The sequence below is a fragment of the Arvicanthis niloticus genome, chromosome 1 (assembly GCF_011762505.2).
Source record: "Arvicanthis niloticus isolate mArvNil1 chromosome 1, mArvNil1.pat.X, whole genome shotgun sequence".
NCBI classification, from domain to species: domain Eukaryota; kingdom Metazoa; phylum Chordata; class Mammalia; order Rodentia; family Muridae; genus Arvicanthis; species Arvicanthis niloticus.
Genome location: NC_047658.1, coordinates 14303569 through 14323157, shown reverse-complemented (window position 1 = coordinate 14323157; position 19589 = coordinate 14303569). Strand labels below are relative to the sequence as shown.

General features: G+C 38.1%; 1 protein-coding gene across 1 annotated transcript in view; it reads left to right on the top strand.

The window, feature by feature from the left end:
- The window catches only part of Uri1 (URI1 prefoldin like chaperone), a 57935-nt gene that overhangs the window by 2896 nt on the left and 35450 nt on the right, over positions 1 to 19589 (top strand). The window contains exon 2 of the mRNA XM_034518175.2: positions 19486 to 19520. Within this exon, the coding sequence (XP_034374066.1) occupies positions 19486 to 19520 (35 nt within the window). The remainder of the gene's footprint in view (positions 1 to 19485; positions 19521 to 19589) is intronic.

Below are 19589 nucleotides of genomic sequence, written 5' to 3'. Positions count from 1 at the left end.
AAATAGTGAATTAGTAATTTTGTGAGGGACTTTACTTAGGTTTTAAATCCAACTCATTTTAACAGTCCTGCTTTCTCTGGTAGGAAGTAGAAGCATTTTGGCATTCTGAATGTTAAGGGGAAAAGTGTCATAGTAGCTTTGTATGAGTGGACACTTACATCCTTTATGTCAGCCATAGCCTTTCCCTGTTCCATGAGAGGGAATTAAACTGTCAACAGAATGACTTGTTGGTTTGATGGTGGTATCTACTTTGCTGGCTTTACCTGCAGAAAGGGACCTGAGTTCCTACATAGAGGCTTAGGGAGCAATTCTCAGAACCTGGCTTGAGAAGGACTGTAGATAATGCTTAAGTGTTGTTACCCTTGAAATCCCACTAAGTGGACCAGGTTTTATTCTGGTCTCTCCTTATTTGGTTCTGGTTGACATTAGAACATTGAATCTGAGGAGGAAAATTTGGCAGCTTGAAGAAAAGGGTAAACACAATATGGAGTGACAGCATCTGAGGTGAATGAGTAGGGTCAGGATCAAGTATATTAGCACTGTTCTCACTTTCATGGATGCAGTCAGTGGTGAAACACTCTGAGTGCCCTCCCCCTTTTGTTAAAATTTGTGTTTATTTTCCCTTCCTTTTTTTTCTTTTTTCCATCCTCTTCTTCCTTCCTTTCTTCAAAACAAAACAAAACAAACAAACAAACAAAACAAACCAATGTCTCAGGAGCCTTGCTGGCCTTGAGCTAGAGTGGCAGCGAACTCTTTCCTGATCCTGCTGCCCCAGCCTCCCTGTCTGTGTCACTGAGACTTGCTGGACTGGAATTAAGGGCATGTACAATCAGGAAGTCTTTATTTTTTAAGTTAAACTGTTAGGTTGGCATTCAAAGTCATGATGGGCTTCATTATGCCATTTTTTTTATCCTGCCCCTCCATCCTTTTTTGATCTGACAAGACATGTAAGAAGAGTTCTTGTGTTTAGAATGTGAAAAAACTGAAGCCCTACATTGGACAGTTGGTTATCATATCTTAAGCAGGCATGCAAACTGTAGAACAGTAGGTGTGATGTGGATCCTGTTTTGCATAAGCACTTATATATTTACTTTATATAAAAAACTACCATAGATGGTAGTATTTTACCTAAAAATTCATAAAATTAGAAAATTTCAGTTTTCCAATAAAGGTGTTGAAACTTAATTTTTGTGCAAACAAGTTTGTCATAATTTCCTTAATTGCTAACCAATTTCTAAGCAAGAAAAATAAGTATTAGTAGGTTTTGAATACCAGTTACACTTAGGTTTATTTCTTAGTTACTGTAGTGCTCATTAAATTTACTGAAAACATTTCTCAGTTAGTTTTTTTTAATTTTTCTTTTTCTCCTTTTGCTTTATTTTTCTGACAAAAGATAAAAAAGAGAGAAACTCAGATTATCTTTTATTTTATATTTTATTTTACTTTTTGAGACAGGCTCTTAGTATATAGCCCTGGCTAGCTAGTGCAGTCCTTTGCCTCAGCTTCCTCAGTCCTGGAATTCCAGGTATGCTACTACACTGTGTAGATCAGTGTTGTGAAGTATTTACATAACATTTTGCTAGAAGTCTACTTTATGGAGTTTATAAGGACTTGGTTCCCTCCTCCCTAGCATTAGTGACAAGACTGTGATGAAATAATTTGAGCTCCTCTGTGCTGCCTCCTACCCCCAGACATCAGTGATAAAACTCTGTTGAGGTTACCTACTCTAAGCAGGTTTCTTGCATGAAAGTCTTGTTAAATCTACGTCTTTCAGAATTGGCATTATGTTGAAATTTTGGTTTCTTGGCTGAGGCTGTATTGCTTGCATAGCTGATTCATATCTCTAGGTACTATTACGTTTTACTAGTGGAGCTGTAGTGAAATTTATAATCTGAAAGAGCTAGGGTGCAGTGTGATTCCATAGGTTCATTTTCAGGACAGCAGTAAGATTGGGAAGATCAGTAGGATAATTTCTTTACCACTGAGGGCCCGAAGTAATTATTGCTTGGAATTTGAACTAGTTAATGCTCTTCTTATACCAGAATCTTGGAGAATTAAATGCAGCAGAAATAAATATTTTAATCTTTTCTTAAAGCAGAACATCTACTTTAGCTTAGTGGAAGATTTTCACTTTTGGTAATTCCTGTTGGTTTAAGGAGCTGTCAGCCAGGTAGTCCAGTAGTTGGAACGCAAGTCATAGGATTCAGTCACCTAACTTGTTATGCCAGCATGTTGTGCTGAGCTCAGAGTTTCAAATGAAGAGGTCACTGTAGTGAAGGCATGTAGAAGGTGTATTTACCTGTCTGATGATAAGTGACTGATAAGGATAAGCAGGAAGTTTCAGGGAGGCAAGGACTTGGGGAATGCTCCTTATATAATAAGCAGTGTGTCAATGTGTAGTGCGGTTTCATTAAAGCAGAAACCTCAGTTAAGTGGAGGTGAGCCTGTGTGGAAGATATTCTTGAGTAAAGTTTTCTGCAGATGAGAGTCAGGCTGAGAGCACTGGTAGGTCTCTTCACTGAAGGGTTTTGAGTTTTATTTTTGCAAGAGGAGAAGCCATTGGAACACATTTGAGACTTGAGTTGTAAATCTCCTTTTGTCATGCGTGTGTGAAGAAGGGAGGCCCAGGCTCACAGTACTGGGAGTCCATTCTCTTAGGCCAGGCATTATGTTGGATGCTTATACAGTTGATGTTGGAGTTTTTATGAGTTTCCTAGGTGAATCATTTGGGCTGTTTGTAGTTTTTGCCTGGTCCATCTCATGGGGGTATTTGTTATTTCTGTCTTTGGTTCTGCTCACATTGCTCTTTGCAGGAGTGGTAATACCAGTTTGCATGCCTGCCAGCTGTGGTACATGGTCCAGCGTCTCTACAATCTTAATTACTCACCACCTTTGGTGGTGTCCATCTCATTCATAATTGCTAGTCAGTCTAGTGGTGACAGAGGTTGATTAGTTTTGATTTTTAGCTTCTTCAAAGGAAAATAGCTACTGGTTGCTTTTCTACTTTCTATGGGGATAGTTTTCATATTCTAGTTGATTCATATAGTAACTTTTGATATGAGTACATTTTCAGTTACAGATTGTAAATTTCTTGCTGGTTTGAGGCTTGAGTTATCATTTTGTAATGTTGTCCTTTGATGACCTTGAATTCTTGATTTTATTTCTTTTGTTGTTTGTTTGATTGGGAGTGGGACCCAGGACTGTGCCCATGTAGGCAAGCTCTTTCCTACTGAGCTCCATTTCTGTTTTTAAAACATCATTTCTACTCATGTTCTGGGCATATCCTTTTAATACACTACCTTGCATTGAGACCAGCAGTCTGCTTATTATTGATTTGAGTACTCTTAGGGATTGAGGCAGTCTCACTTCAGGATTTAGGGGTTTAGTTCACTAGGATGATAGTTTTGTTTCCCCCACTTCCTTGCCATCTTTGTTATGACAAGTGATGAATGTAATTTGTTTCTCAAGTCTGTTCTGATGCCTTTGTTTCTCTTGCAGCAAAAATTATTCTGCTGTAATCATAACTTTCTAAGTTGTTTTCCCCCAAATTATTATTGCTCTGTGTGCGTGTGTGTTCGCACATGCGTGTTTCGATGTGTATGTTAGGTAAGCACTATCGTGGAGTCGGTTCTCTCTGTCTGCCTGTACATTCATTTCCAGAATGGAATTCAGGTCATCATGCTTGCTTGGCAAATGCCTTTAGTCTGCTGAGCCATCTCGATAGGCCAAGAAGTTCTCTTGATATTAGTATAAATTCAGTGGTAGTTATTCAAGATTGCCTTGTCTTGTAAAGCCATTTTGCTTTTGTTTTCCTGCCTTTGGCACCATTAGGCTCTTTATGTAAGAGCAATTATAATTTATGTAGTTTTTTTTTTTTAAAGATTTATTTTATTTATATGGGCACACTGTAGCTGTCTTCAGACACATACCAGAAGAGGGCAGCGGATCCTGTTAAAGATGGTTGTGAGCCACCATGTGGTTGCTGGGAATTGAACTCAAGACCTCTGGAAGAGCAGTCAGTGCTCTTAACTGCTGAGCCATCTCTCCAGCTCTTGGGGAGTTTTTATATGCAGTATTTCAAGATGGGAAAACTGCCATTCTCATTGTATCTATTATCTTTTCTAGATTATAACAAAATTGGTTTATGGCCCTATAATGTAAGAGGTGAAAAGTGAAGGAGGTACCTAGAATCTGTTTGGTGGTTATATTTGGTTTCTTTTTTGTTTTTCATTTGGGTTTGAAAATGGGGTCTGGACTGTTTGAAAAAGTGTTTAGCTGTTAAGAGTATGTATTGCTCTTGTAGGAGACAGGAGTTTGGTTGCTAGATGCAAGCAGCTGCATTCAGGTGCACACACACACAGAGAATCAAAGATTAAACAAATAAACTTCTATATAGTTTGCACATACACATAGGACCAAATATTATACAAATGAACTTCTATATAGTTAAGAGTAGCCATTTGGTACAGAGGCTTTGGAGCTTCACAATTAAATTTTTTTTTTGAAAAATATTTTCTATGTATGAGTATTTTGCCTTTGTCTATGTCTATGCACCATGTGTATGCCTTGTTTCCAGAAGACCGCATTGGATCCCCTGGAACTGGAGTTACAGATGATTGTGAGCTGCCATGTAGTTTCTGGGAATCAAACTTGGGTCCCTGGAAGACCAGCCAGCATACTTAACCTTTGAGTCATTTCTATAGTTCAGTATTGGCTTTTATACTTTCATTATCAAGTTTTTTTTTTTTTTTTTTTAAATGTACATATCCATCACTGGGAGGAAAAACTCCTGACAGTTAAAACTAGGAAGGTAGATAGCTTCATATCTTCTTTCATGACTCATGTTGCTTATCTGCATTCAGTCTTTTCTCATCCCCTGTGTTTTAACCTTTTTTTGTTTTCTATTTGTCATACTGTAACTACAAGATTTTGTTTACATATACACATAGATGGGCTAGATTCCACATTTGAGGGAGAATGTATTTTTTTTCTTTCTGAGATTATGTGACTTCAGTATAATACATTCTAAGTCCATGCATTCTAAGTCTATACATTTCCCTGCAAATTTTGTGATTGCATTGTATCACGTATTCCATTTATACACTTGAGCGCTCGCGCACACACACACACACACACACACACACACACACACACACACCACATTTTTACTGTAAGTATGTGTAGGTAAGTTTTGTCTGTTTTTGAGATGGTCTTATTATGTAGCCCAGGCTAGCTGTAGACTGACAGCAATACTTCTGTCTTAGCCCTCCCAGTTCTGGGATTATGGGCCTGTTAAGTTTGTTAGTTTTTGTGCATGTGTATGTACAGGTGTGTGCCTTTTTAAATGTGGGGTTGGCCCTCAAACTTAGGTCTTCAAGTACTTCACCAACTGAGCCATCTTCCAAGCCCCATTCTAAGTAAGTTTTAGTACACAAGATTACTTTTATATTTAAGAATACTGCACATACCATTTTAGAAGAAAGGATAGTCTAGGTGTCTGAATGTTACTACAGGATGAAGTCTTCTTTGAGTGACTGGGCTGGTCTTCTTAGGCCTGTGCTGTTTACTCAGTTATTTTCCCCTTCATTTGGGACAGTTAAATTGACTCTAACTAACATCCACTATCTAGATCTATAGTTCTTCCTGCATTGGAGTGGTCATTTCTAGTACTTAGTGATACAAGATAAACCCTTGGCAATTCCCTGCATTCAAACCCATTCCCTGTCTTTAGGGTTTTCAATTAGCCTTGGTGTCAAGAAACTTAAAAACTTTTTGTTGTTGTTGTTTTTTAAAGTAGAATTTAGAGATCTTTATTCTGACAGTCTTATGTTTGATGTCTATTTCTTATGTTCTTAGTTTTGCCATCTAAACCATTTATACTTCATTGTTCTGTGGTTGTTAGCATTGTTTCTCAGACCTTTCGACTTCTGCACACAGAGGCTGTAACCATAAGTATAGCTGCTTCATGCTACCTTCCGGCTCTGGCAGTCTCTCAGATCTCTTTTAGCAATCTTTAGCAATCTTTTTTTAGGATTCATGTATTCTAGGTCTGTCATACAGTTGGAATCATCGTATTTGTTCTAATAAGGCTTTGGCATATTTCATTTGCCACCTTTACCAGGTTTATTTTGGATTGAACTTATCCTATTATATTGAGTAATATTCCGTTGTACATCCGTTTGCTTTTTGTCTGATGGTTCTTTCTGCTTTTTGGCTCTTATGAATAATGCTATTCTGAACTGTGTAAGCATCTGAGTCTTTGTTTTCAGTTCCTGGCATATGCATCTGGGAATAGAGTGGTTGAATCCTGTAGGAACAGGAACTTCTATACTGTCTTCCATAGGAGCTGCCCAATCGTATTCCCACCAGCAGTGTATGAAAATGCCAGTCTCTGCACGCCTGTGCCTTTTCAGTTATAGCTGTGTTAATAAGCGTGAAGAGGGATTTAAGTGTGCTTGTGATTGCTGTGTCTCTAATGTCTAAGGATGTTGCCCAACTCTTCACATGCCTGTTGGCCATTATGTATCCTCTTGTGGAAATTTCTATTCAAATCCTTTAACCATGTTTTAATTGGTCTGTCATTTTGTTGTTGAGTTACAAGAACTCTATATATCTGAATATTAAACTCTAATATGTAATTTCACAGTGCTTTTCTTGATTTTTTTAGCTTATCTTTCTGATATGTCCTTTTATGCACAAAAGTTTTAAATTCTCTTTAAAATTTTCATTTATTATTATATGCATGGGTACCATGGTATGTACATGGAGGTCACAGTATATGTTTTTGATGTCTTTTTTTTCTCTGGATTCTGGGAATTGAACTTGGGTGGCCATGTTTGGCTATCAAGCACACCTTTACCCATTGAGCCACCTTAAAAGCCTAAAATGCAGGATTCTCTCTGTGGTTTCTTTTTTTTTTTTTTTTTTGGTTTTTTGAGACAGGGTTTCTCTGTGTAGTCCTGGATGTCCTGGAACTCACTCTGTAGACCAGGCTGGCCTCGAACTCAGAAATCCACCTGCCTCTGCCTCCCAAGTGCTGGGATTAAAGGCATGTGCCACCACTGCCCGGCACTCTCTGTGGTTTCTTTAGCTTTTCCATAATTAACTCTTTTGAGGTGAACATTTGAATTGCGTTGAATTTATTAATATTTGCTTCTTAATCTCACCTTAGTTTTATGGATATATAAAACATTTACATGGCTCAAAATCACAACTCTGTAAGAAATTTATTTCCATCCCTGTTTCTGTCTGCCATTATAGATAACTGTTTTTAATTTATTTCTGGCTTACCTCATTGTATTCCATCCTTTAAACTAAACAGGTGTATCTACCCCTTTATCTCTACCCTTCTTTCTCACACAAAACGTAGCATAGTCTATTTTGCCTCTTGTTTATCTTATTAAGTGAAATACCTGGTAGTTTTCTAGTTTCTTAGCTTATTTTATACTTGTCTAATACTCTACTGTATAGGTAATCCTCATTTTCTGTTACTAAACTTTTTTAATTTTCATGTTATTAATGTGTAATGTTATATAAAGTTGTAAAATAACAGGTTTCACCATCCTGTTTTCTTCCTATATATAATGTACTTTTATCTTACACTTGTGTGCTTCCATCCTTTTTCTCTTCCCCAATACTCTCCCTTCTGTTTTTGTGTCTTCCCTTGATCCCAGTCTGTATTCTCCATTTGAAAAACCAAACCCAACCCAACCCAACCCAACCCCATGCCTGTCCTGTTCCCATACCCATTACCATACCATGTAGGATTTGTCTGAATCTGGCCTGTTTTGTCTGACACAATGATACGATGCATTTACTTGCAGACGTAATTTTTTTTCTTTCTTAGTGTGGAATAGTGTTTTTGTTTGTTTATTATTTGTTTTGTTTTTCTGAGACACAGTTTCAACCTAGGCTGATGTTGAATTGCCGGTGCACCCAGGATGACTTTCAATCACTGATCCTTCTCTTCACTTCCAGAGTGCTAAGGTTGTAGGTTGTGCTGGAATGCCTGCTTTCATAGTATCTTCAGCATTCACCTCAAGGCTTTGTATATGATAGGCAAGTGCTTAACCAACTGAACTATATCCTTTACCCCCCACCCTCCAATAGTATTTTTATGTATCATTTTCTTTATTTAGACATCTGTTGGTGATCAGACTAATTCCATGTCTTTGCTGTTGTGGCTATACACATAATCTTTTGTATGCTGCCTTTGATTCTTTTGGTTACATTTCCAGAAGTGGTATAGCTGTACCATGATGTTGTATGTGTGTGTGTCTTATGTGTTCTCAATGCTTATTACTATAGTGATTGCATAATTTACATTCTTACTGAGCAAACATATGTTCTCTCTCTCTCCCCCTCCCTCTCTCCCTCCCCTCCTTCCCCCTCCCCCTCCTCCATCTCACCCACCCTCCCTCCCTTTCTATCCACCCCCTTCCTCTCTCTTCTCTAGTTTTTCGAGACAGGGTTTCTCTGCATATCCATGGCTGTCCTGGAACTCATTCTGTAGACCAGACTTACCTCACCAGTTTACCTGTCTCTGCCTCCCAAGTGCTGGGATTAAAGACATGCACTACCACCTCTGGGTCAAAACACTTCTTTAAAAAGAGTTTTATGTGTATGTGTGCCTGCATGAGTTTATGTGTACTACATACATACATGCAGGTGCCCTGGACAGAAGAAGGTGTTGGGTCCTCTGGAACTGGAGTTAGAGGCAGTTGTGAGCCACCCAGTGTGGGTGCTGGGGAACTAAACTGAGATTTCTGGAAGAGCAGCAATATTCTTACCTGCAGAGCCACCTCTCTAGCCCCTAGTTATAGTATTTCAAGTGTTTGAAGAATTTTGTAATGGATAGTCTGGACCGACTAGAGTTCCTAAGAGGTTGCAGATTTAAAAACATAGATAAATTTGTTTTTTAAAGGACTATTCAAGTTTTCCATTTCTTATTGTGTCAATTTAGGAAAGTGATTATATATGTATGTATACATATAAAATATATTTATATATTACATGTAATATGTAATTATATATGTAATAATACATGTAATATATGTAATTTAAGACCAGTAGTTTGATAGCAGTTTTTAAAAAATGCTATTATTTATAATTTGATTTGTCTTCCAAGGAGTTTATCTGGCAATAAAATTGTCTCAAGGATCAACTTTTGGCTTTGTTGATCTTTTTCTTTTGGAAATATGGTTTCTTCATCAATTCTGCTTTGAATTGTTTTTTCCCTTTAAGGTTTTTTCCCCCTTGTTTTAAACGATAATTAACATTTACTTTTTTCTTACATATTTTTTATTTTGAGTTTTTCTTATCATTGCTGTAGGTACCTTATGTATATTTTAGGTTTTTATTATCAGTTAAAACTAACTAACTAACTAACTAACTTACCTTCCCCCCCCCCCCCCAGGGTTTCTCTGTGTAGCCCTGGCTGTCCTGGAACTCACTCTGTGGACCAGGCTGGCCTCGAACTCAGAAATCCGCCTGCCTCTGCCTCCCAAGTGCTGGGATTAAAGGCGTGCGCCGCCACCACCCAGCAAAACTATTTCTTAATATCTATTGTGAGGTGTTTGTTGACCTGTGAGTTACTTAGACATTTATTCTTTAACTTAAAAATAGAGTATTTTCTATTGCTAATACCCATATTTAATTTTATTGTAATCAAAAGAACATATAATTGGAAAATTAGAATTTGATTCTTGCTTTATGGCTGAATATGTTTATTAGTAAATACTTTATTTTTTTTCTTTTTTGCAAATAAATTTAATCTTTAGGTCTTGTGTCCAACATTTCTTCTGCTAGCTCCGATTGGTTGAATGCGTTGTTCAAGTACTTTATGGCCTTCCCTTTCTAGTATTCTGGGCTGTCAAGAGCTCTGTATTAGCATTTCAGTATGGTTACAAGGCCGTGATGTTCACTGTGTACAGTTTAGGATTGTTATAACTTCTGGTCAGTTGACTTTTTTACCATTTTGAATTTATATTTTATCGTCTTTGAAGATGTTCTTGTCTTCAAGTAATCTTTACTGGATATTAGTATGACATTTTGGCCCCCAAACGTGGTGTAGTGCAGTTCTCAACATTTCTGGCCCCCAAACGTGGGGCAGCTTGGGCCGTGACATTTTTGGCTCCCAACATGGGGTGCCAAAAATGTCACGGCCCAAGCTGCCCCACGTTTGGGGGCCAAAATGTTTCAGACAGCTCTATCAGTGTTAGGACCCGCACTGCCAAAAATCTTGGGGGCTAAACTGTTAGAGCTTGCACTGCCCCAAGCTGCTCAGGTCCACAGGTCCGGGTTCCACAAGAGAAAGAGTGAGGATAGATGTGAGGAATGGAGACCAGACAGTGTAATTCAATTCCATTTATTCTTCAGTCTCTCTTCTTCTCTCCAAGTCCCTAGTTCCTAGTCCAAGTTCCAAGTCTCGAGTTCCTAGTCCCTAGTTCCTAGTTCCTAGTCCCTAGTGCCTCCAAGTTCTTTCTCCAAGTGCTAAGTGCCTACTACCTAATAATTCTTCCGAGTTCTCTAGTCCAAGTGTCTTCTTCCTCAATGCCTAATTCCTACTCCAAGTTGTACTGTAAGTTGTACTCTCTAACCTAATTCCTAGTTCCAAGTTGTACTGAACTCTTCGGTCTGCCTCTCGCCTTTTATATGTCTCACTTCTAAGCCACGCCTTTAAGTCTTGCCCTTAGGCCTTGTCTCTAAATCTGATCTCTAAGTCACGCCCTTAAGCTCTAAATCACAGCTTTAAGTCTCATACACCCTAAGGAAGATCCTGGGTATCTAAAGCAAGATGTTCTCAGAGTGTGCTCAGTTGTTGAAGGCTAATGTAATCAAGTCTCTCATCAGGGTATATGGCTCAAGTTGGCTGCAAGGATAATAGCCGCCTTCTGTCGGCTCCCCACAGCATCCATGTTGTAACATTTATCATTTTCCCCCTATTTATTGTGTGTATATGATGTATGTGTGTGCATGTATGCTTGTGTGTGCATTTCTATGTAGCTGTATGTTTTATGAATGTGGCTTTGCATATGCTATGTGTGTATGTGGAGGTCAGGACAATTTCAAGTGTCTGTTGTTGCCTTCTACTTGTTTGAGACAGTGTCTGTCTGTTGTGGGTTGTTGCATACACTAGACTAGCTGCCATTGAGTTTCTAGGGATTCTCCTGTCTCTGCTATCCATCTTGTAAGAACCTGAGAGAGAGAGAGAGAGAGAGAGAGAGAGAGAGAGAGAGAGAGAGAGAGAGAGAGAATGAGAATGTGTGTGTGTGTGTGTGTGTGTGTGTGTGTGTGTGTGTGTGTTTGGATTTTTTGTGGATTCTAGGGATTCAAACCCAAGTCCTCATGGTTATATGGCAAGTGCTTTTACTCATTGAACCAACATTCCAGTCCTGTCTGGGTTTTAAAGCAGGATCTTGGGAGGCAGTCCCCCAATCTCCAGGCTTGTTTCTCTGTGTATCTTAGAATAGCCTGGGACTCATGCTTCTGCCTCAGGATATCACTGCCACCCACGTCTAGAATTATTCCTTTTTAAGGGTAAGTAATATTTTATTGTAGTCAACAGTATACTAAAATTGTTTTATATAATATTTATCCATAAGTGAACACATTGCCTTCATTTTGAAGGTTATGAATAATGCTGCTGTAGACATGCATGTTTGCAAATTTATGCTGTTTGCTTTCAGTGTTTTGGGTGTGTAGTCAGGGTAAAATGCTGGATCTTAGAGTAAGTACATGTTTAGTGTTTGAGGAAGTGCTGGATGACTTCCTACAGTGACTGTATACTTTACCTTCCCAACAGCAGTTCTCAGTGACTCCAGCTTCTCTGTGTATAAATAATACTTGTTTTTATTTTATTTTTTTGTTCTTTTTTTTTTTTTTTTTGTCTTCATTTTATTTTTTAAATGATGGCCAGCCTGATATGTGTAAAGTGGATCTCACTGTCATTCTGTTTTAGGTACTTTCTTGTTTCTCTGCCAGTTCCCTTCTCTCTGTCTGTCTTTGGATTAATCAGACATACATTATTGTTACTTCTGCTTATTAAACATCTTAATGATAGATTATTGAACTACATGTGTACTATATACTGTGTGTACCTTAATACTCAGTGTGCTACAAATTTATACTAGGCTTGTACCATTCAGGTTTGGCATGTGTTCATTTACTCACCCTTTTCTCCTTTTCTTTCTTTCTCCCTCCTCTTCTTCCTTCTCTTCTTCTCCTTCCTCCTCCCTCTCCTCTTCTTGCTTCTCCATGATTGATTGATTAAGATTGGGTTTCACTTAATAATTCTGGCTGGCCTAAAACTCAAGAGATATCCACCTGCCTCTGCCTTCTGAGTGCTGGTATTAAAGGTGCAAGGCTTCCTTGGCTCCCATCCACATCTTGATTATTGCTTCAATACGTTTTGATGGTGTGTATTTTGTTTGTCGTAATGGCTGTATTTTGTTGTTGTACATGGCTGGTACTCATCTTGACACCCACCCCTGTGACCTGTGCTGTCATAGCCACTCTGGAGTTCTTTCTGCATGTGTTCAGCTGAAGAAAGCCTGCCTCTCTTTCAATGAAGAATGAAAATCTGGTGTGGAATTCTCAGTCATCTGTTGAAAATCTTTTAGTTTTTCTTTCATGTTGGAGGATGTGTGTAGATATACTAACGATAGAGTCTTCAGTTATTTGTTTCAGGACTTCAAGATTCTACTCTGTTGTCTTCCTGTGTGTGGCATTTTATACTGACATTAGCTCTGTAACTTTTGCTGCTTCTTTGAAGGCTGTATACCATCTCTCTGCCTTGCACCTCAAGCTACACTTGCTATGCCCAGATGTTAAGAAATACTGACTTATGCTGTGCTTAGTGTCTGTTTAACATCGGCTGTGGTAATTTTAGAAACTTCAGTTGTATGGTTTTTCTTATTTTTGACTGTCTGCCTCCATCCTTCCCTCCCTTCCTTCTTTTTCTGTCTGGTGAATGAATTTAGGGCTTTGCACTTGCTTGGCAGGTGTTCTGCCACTGAGCTAGAGCTACAGCCAAAGCATTTTCATTTTAAAAAATCTCTTTTTTAAAAGAGGTTTCCAGTGAAAAGTTTTTGTCTTTTCATATCTTTTCTTGTATCTTCTTATACTGTGCAGTATAATTTCAGTGGCATAGTGTATGGACACCAGTGTCCAGATTGTATAACCTTTTTGTTTTCTTTTCTTTTTACCTGTGTTTGGTCATGTGCTTCTGTTTTATGGCATTGTAGTCATTTTGGGTTAAATGCAGGGATGGTAGATGTGTCTAAAGAAGGAGTCTTCAAGTGGCAGGGTGTGTGCTGGCCAAGGTTAGCCTACTTCTGGCAGGGGCTGAATGGAGTGAGGACCAAGTGCCTCCTTTAGTGAGGTCTGCTGGTTTTGGTTCTTTCTGGACTTTGAGAGCACAGCTTGTTTACAGTTTTTGGAAGCTTCTGGACTCTTTAGTTTTTATTTTATTCCAACCTCTTCCCAAAGTTTTGGTTTAGTTTTTTTGGCCTTTTTAGCTTTAAGATTTGACAGGTGTCTTTGGATAGAAACTAGCCATATGCTTCTATACTTTCAGGGCTCATTTTGTTTTTTTTTTTTTTTTTTTTTGCGTTGTCAGATACTCCTGCCTGTTTCTTTCCTCACCTGTGGCTGTCTGCTTAGGGCCTGCCATAATGCTCAGTCTAGGCACAGAATTGCCTGAGAAACGACAGCTTTGGAGCTCAGCTCTCTTTTCCTAGTTCCCTCTAAATTCCTAGTCCCTTTTCTGTTACTTTGACAACTCTTAGCTGCCTTTAAAAGTATGATTCCGTTTCTCTCTCTCTCTCTCTCTCTCTCTCTCTCTCTCTCTCTCTCTCTCTCTCTCTCATCTGGTGTTTCCAGTTTCAGTGAGTTTTGAGCTTGTATAGCTAACTTAATATTTCTACAGTCTGTAGAAATGTTATCTTTAAGTGCAGAATGGAATTTCAGATTTAGTTTTGTTTTTGTATTACTAGTGAGCTATCCTCCATCTTTGTTTTAACTATTTGTATTCATTGTTTAGTGAATTGTTGCTTTTGAATGTCACAGCCATGTTGTTATCCTAATCTGTGAGACAATTTCACTACATTGGCTTTCTTAAGTCAATTGTAAACCACAGAAATGCTTGAAAGGAATTTCCACAAGAATTGGCTGTGGGAGGAGGGAGGGAGGGAGGGAGGGAGGGAGGGAGGGAGGGAGGGAGGGAGGGAGAGAGAGAGAGAGAGAGAGAGAGAGAGAGAGAGAGAGAGAGAGAGAAGGGGAAGATAGATAATTTTGCTTGCTAGCACATTTATTTTGTTTCCAGCTGTTTCAGGTGGCTCCTGCTTGTGGAGCTCCTCATCCCTTCTGAGTGGCTTGGTTGCTATCAGTAAAGTACTGACAACAAAGTTACCTGTGAGATGACCACACACTGACATAATGGACCACCCAATAATCAGGTTTCATTGCAAATGTTGTATTTACAGGGGCATTCCATAATAGGGTGTATGTACTGAGTACTAAAATGTATCAAGTTCTTTTCTGTTTTGGAGACAGGGTCTTATGTATGAAAGATTAGTTATAGCTGAAGAGGACCTTGAGTTTCTGATTTTCTTCCCAGTGCTGGGATTACAGATGTGTGTCCTTATTGTTGGGTGGGGATTGCACCTCGGGCCCCATTCATGCTTGGCAAATGTTCTACCAAGTTAGATCTGTATGAACTAAAACACACCAAACTCTTAAGTGTGAATAAAATCTATTTCTGAAACTTTTGGCTTGTGGTAACAGAGCCACACTTTTTATGTTTTCAAGACAGGGTTTCTCTGTGTGGCCCTGGCTGTCCTGGAACTCACTCTGTAGTCCAGGCTGGCCTCTAACTCAAGAGATCCTGCCTCTGTTTCCAGGGTTGCTGGGAGACCACCACCACTAGGTGAGCCACAGAGGTTGCACACAGCCTCTGTGGATGTGACTTCTACCCCCTGGAGCTTTCAGCTGATAGTGGAGTTTCCTACACATCTAATTTAAATAATCCTAGAAACATGTCTTCATTCTTAGAAATGCCACAGATTGGACGTGTAATTTTCTCAGAGTTTCCCATGGAAGGTGTGTGTTAACTAAATAAACACTTGGGATTATGAGTGACCAATTATAAGCGGGAAAGGAGCCCTAATTAGAGGTAAATATGTGAGGAAGTGAGGCAGGCATCAGAGAGGAGAGGGGGAAAACTCTCCCAGTCCTGGGTTAGAGAACTGTGCTAAAATTAGGGTTAACCCTTACTCCTTTTTACTTTATCTTAGCTAAAACTAACATTGAAGTATTTTAAGAAGTGCTGTGGTGTAACTGGATTTTGAGAGTTGGTGGTAGTTTCACTGTGAGTACATGGCTAAAGTGGAATTGGCAGTTTTTTTTTTTTTTTTTTTTTTTTTTTTCCATGAGACTCTGGCGGAGATGCACAGGACATAGCGGGATTCGAATGTGCGGAGACAGAGAGAGAGAGTAGAGGGCCCTCGCTCTCTGTAGGCAGCCGCCTTAGCCTCTGCTGATTTTTGTTTTTTTTAATGATTTATTTCTATTTCATATGCATTTTTTTTTTTGCCTGTATTTATGTCTGTTTGAGGGCATTACAGACTGGAATTACAGACAGTTGTGAACTGCTTTGTCGGTGCTAGAATTAGAACCCAGGTCTTCTCGAAGAACAGCCAGTACTCTTAACTGCTGAGGCATTTCCAGTGCAGAGGTAACTTTGAGCAACCTATTTGGAAGATATGTCTTGAAGCTTGCAGTCCAGCAAGAGAAGTTGACCTAATGAATTTAGACAGCCTGTGGAGTTGCTCCCACACTGCTCTTGATACAGTAACCTGAGTAGGAAGACCCTGAGGTTGCGTTGTGGGCAGTGTAAGCACTTTCAGAAGTGAAGTAAAGCCTTCTTGAAAGAAGGATCAGAGATTAGAAGTGCATGTCACTTTGCAGGTGCACTCTATCAGTCCAGCTGTGCCCTGCTACTTTGCTGGGCTTGGAGATTGAATGGGTTGATGCCCCCTTGTGGTCCATTATCAAAATAAATAGCACAAACACAAATAAGCACAGGAGCATTCACTCACTGCATGTTAGACCTTCATTCCTTTATAAAGGAACACTTAAAAAGGAATTTCTAAGGAAAACTATACACACACACACACACACACACACACACACGCATATATATACACACACATATACATACACATATATACATACATATACATATGTATGTATATATGTGTGTGTATGTATATCTATAAAAGGGTTAACTCTTAACTCCCTTTTACTTTATTTGAACTAAAACTAACATTGAAATATTTTAAGAAGTGCTATGGTGTAACTGGATTTAGAGAGTTAGTGGTTTCACTTTGGGTACATGGCTACTATTGCACAGTTTTGTGGCCTTACAATTTATCAGGTATAATTTTGACCTTTATAACAGAATGTGTGAGTGCTGTGCTGAGGAGGATGTGAAGAAGTGGCAGGAGTGACTGCAGATGCAGCAGCTCTTCTTGCACCATTACACTCGCTAGGTTGGAGGCAGGCTTGTCCAAGGGATGCTGTGCTTGGGGTCAGGTAGTTGTGATTTAAAGCTGATTTCATGGGGCCACTTCCAGGGTAAGTTACTTCATCTCAGAAAGCAGGCTTCCTTTCCTTAGAAAGAGGTTAAGACCTATGTCATTGGAGTGTTTGAGTGGGCTGTCATATGAAATCTTGTTATAAATCTTAGGTCTATACCTAAGTGTGCAGATAACTGTGTACCTACTGGGTTGTTAATGATAATTTGTTTAAACTGGTAAGTCAGGTAAGCCTTCCTTTTCTTTACTGTGGCCTTATTGCTGTATTACTGTATAAACACATTTATAAATGTATACTTATTAAAGAATTTCCTAGGTTAACTATTTTAGTAGTACCATTCTACCAAGTAACTTTTTATAAAAATATTACAGTGACTTTTTAGGTATATTTATAAGTTTGGACACTTAATATTTAAAAAACAAAACAAAGCTGGCATCAGTTCTTCCATAGGGACTTTACTTTTGTGGAGGTCAACATAATGATGAAAATACCTTTTGCTGTTTGCTTGTTTTTGGTGACTTACCTACAGAATCAAATCCCTATCTTGTGATCATCTAATATTTTAAGAAATTAACATGAGTTCCCTAGCAGAAATTAAGTTGGAGTTATCTTCACAGAAAAGTCAGTTTTTAAAACTCAGATACATTCAGCTTTGAATATAGATTTTTCTCTTGTTTAGATTTTATTCCTTGGCAGTTAAATGAAAAACATCTCAAAATATAACATTTGATATATATATTATATAATATATGTTATATATAATATATGTATATGTATTATATTTATATATATTTATATATATAGTTTTTTAAAAAAGATACTTACAAGTATTTAAGCTTGGCCATAAGAGACTCACTACCCAGTTATTCCTTGCATTTCTACATCTGCCTCCTTTGAAAAATTTCCTCTATTTTCAGGGTCCTACTTCTGTTTGTGCAGTGTGTCTGGTGTTCTAAATGTGGAACCCAGAAAGACTGTACATGCAAGGCAGTATTTTAGTAGTAAGAATGTCGTGTGTACATTATGATGAAATGGACTTTTGTTGCTGGTCTGTCTTTGAATATCTGCTTAGGGAGACTATTTTAGGAAAGAAAAGGGGTGGGGAGTGGGGAAGCGTGACCAGAACCAGGCAGAGGAGCTGTGTGGGTGAAGGCAAGAACACATGCTTTGCTACCAGTGGCTTGTTTTTAAACATGAAAAGCATGTGTGCCAAATTTACATATTTACTAATTAAAAAGGCTTCCTGGAAACATTAAGTAGACTATCTTCCATAACCTTTAACACCATCACTAATGGATATAGCCTAGAAAATTTCATCGAAGGTCCTTTAAATAATGTAAATGATTATGAATATGTAACTAGTTAATATGCAGCTACGAAAGGATTATCATGTAGAGGTTAATGAACACTCTGCTCTTACGGGTTGCAGGGCTTTTTTTCCCCTGTGCTTTTGGCTCTCTTCATGCTTGGAAACACTCGTGCTAGGACTGGAAACACCCTGACTGTTTTTGGGTCTCATCTTAATGGGGTTCTTAAAAAGAAACTTCTTAAAATTTTTTCTGCAAGGATTTGTTTTTGTTTTTTAATTTACATTTAATTTTGTTTATCTTTTATAATTACTGCCAGATCAGAAACAGTGAGATGGACTGATGTGGCTTTAGTGGACTCTTCCAGATGTTAAGTCAGTGCTCTATTATATATTGCCACTGTTATTAAGTGTTGCTGTGTGATTGATACTTACTGTAGATCTTCATTTGGTAGGGACTTTTTGTGCTGAGTTAATGTGCAATATGGCCGGGTATCTGATTACAGCATATATTTTAATTCAAGATCACTACTTTAGAATTTAAAAATGTCTAAAAGGGAGGGCATTTATTTCAGGAATTAAATGTTATAATAGAGGAATTTAGTGAAAACCCTTAGAAAAATTGTGATTTTTTTTTTTTTTTCTTTTTCTGGAATGAAACATTTTGCATCTACAAGGGGATTGGCTCTGAGAGCCTGGAGCTGGAGCTGTAACCAGGCCATGCTGCTGTCTTCCCATGTGCCCTCTGCATTCTACCTTTTGTGCCTTAGTTTCTATGACTTTAAAATAGCAGTTTGTGAAAATAATGTTCAATTTAAAAATTTTTACTTAATTGTGTTATTTTTCTCCTGTTCCAATTGACAGTTTTGGTTTGGGTTTTTTTTTTTTGTTGTTTTGTTTTGTTTTGTTTTTTGTATTTGAGAACCTACTGAAATATCTTAAAAGGAAAGCAAGAATTCCATTCTTGTAGTATTATAAACAGCTTAGACTGGGTGTTAAGTGTATATAATTGTATTGTAATTTACTGGTGGGGAAATGAGCTGTTCAGAGCATCCCTTTATCCCAAGTATTTCTTCTTGAAAACATAGTAGAAAAAGAAGTTCATTTTTAATACATCAGAATAAAAATCACAGGTGAAAACATTTGGAGATAAGCTGACAAAATAAAATATTTTCACTACTGTCATTTTTTTCCTGCTGAACCATGGATGTTACATTAGTTTCTTGTTATTTATAATATTTGTGTATTCTAGAAAATATGTAATGTTGAAAATGGTCTGTAGATTGTACAAAATGCTAGTTATCTTATATCATATGTCACCTAATAGTTATGAAGCAGGTTTTGTACCAAAGTCTGAATTGGAAAGCTGTAATTTGTTCTGCAGTTATCAGCCTGCGTTAGAGGGCTGTGATAAAGTGCACTGCTTAAAAAACAACATCCCCATCTCTGTACCTCTTGACAAATAAGAATGTACACTGAGATGTTAGTGAATCTGTTAAGACACTGTTGTAGTTTTTTGGCTGATTTTCTATCTCTGTACCTAGCCTTGTGTTTTCATGAGTAGTTGTCTGTTTTCATGACAGGTGGTCACTAACTGCCAAGAGAAAATCCAGCATTGGTGAGTGAAAAACGCTTTATTATAATTCTGAAATATGGAGGAAGTCACTTGTATTTAAATAATGATGTG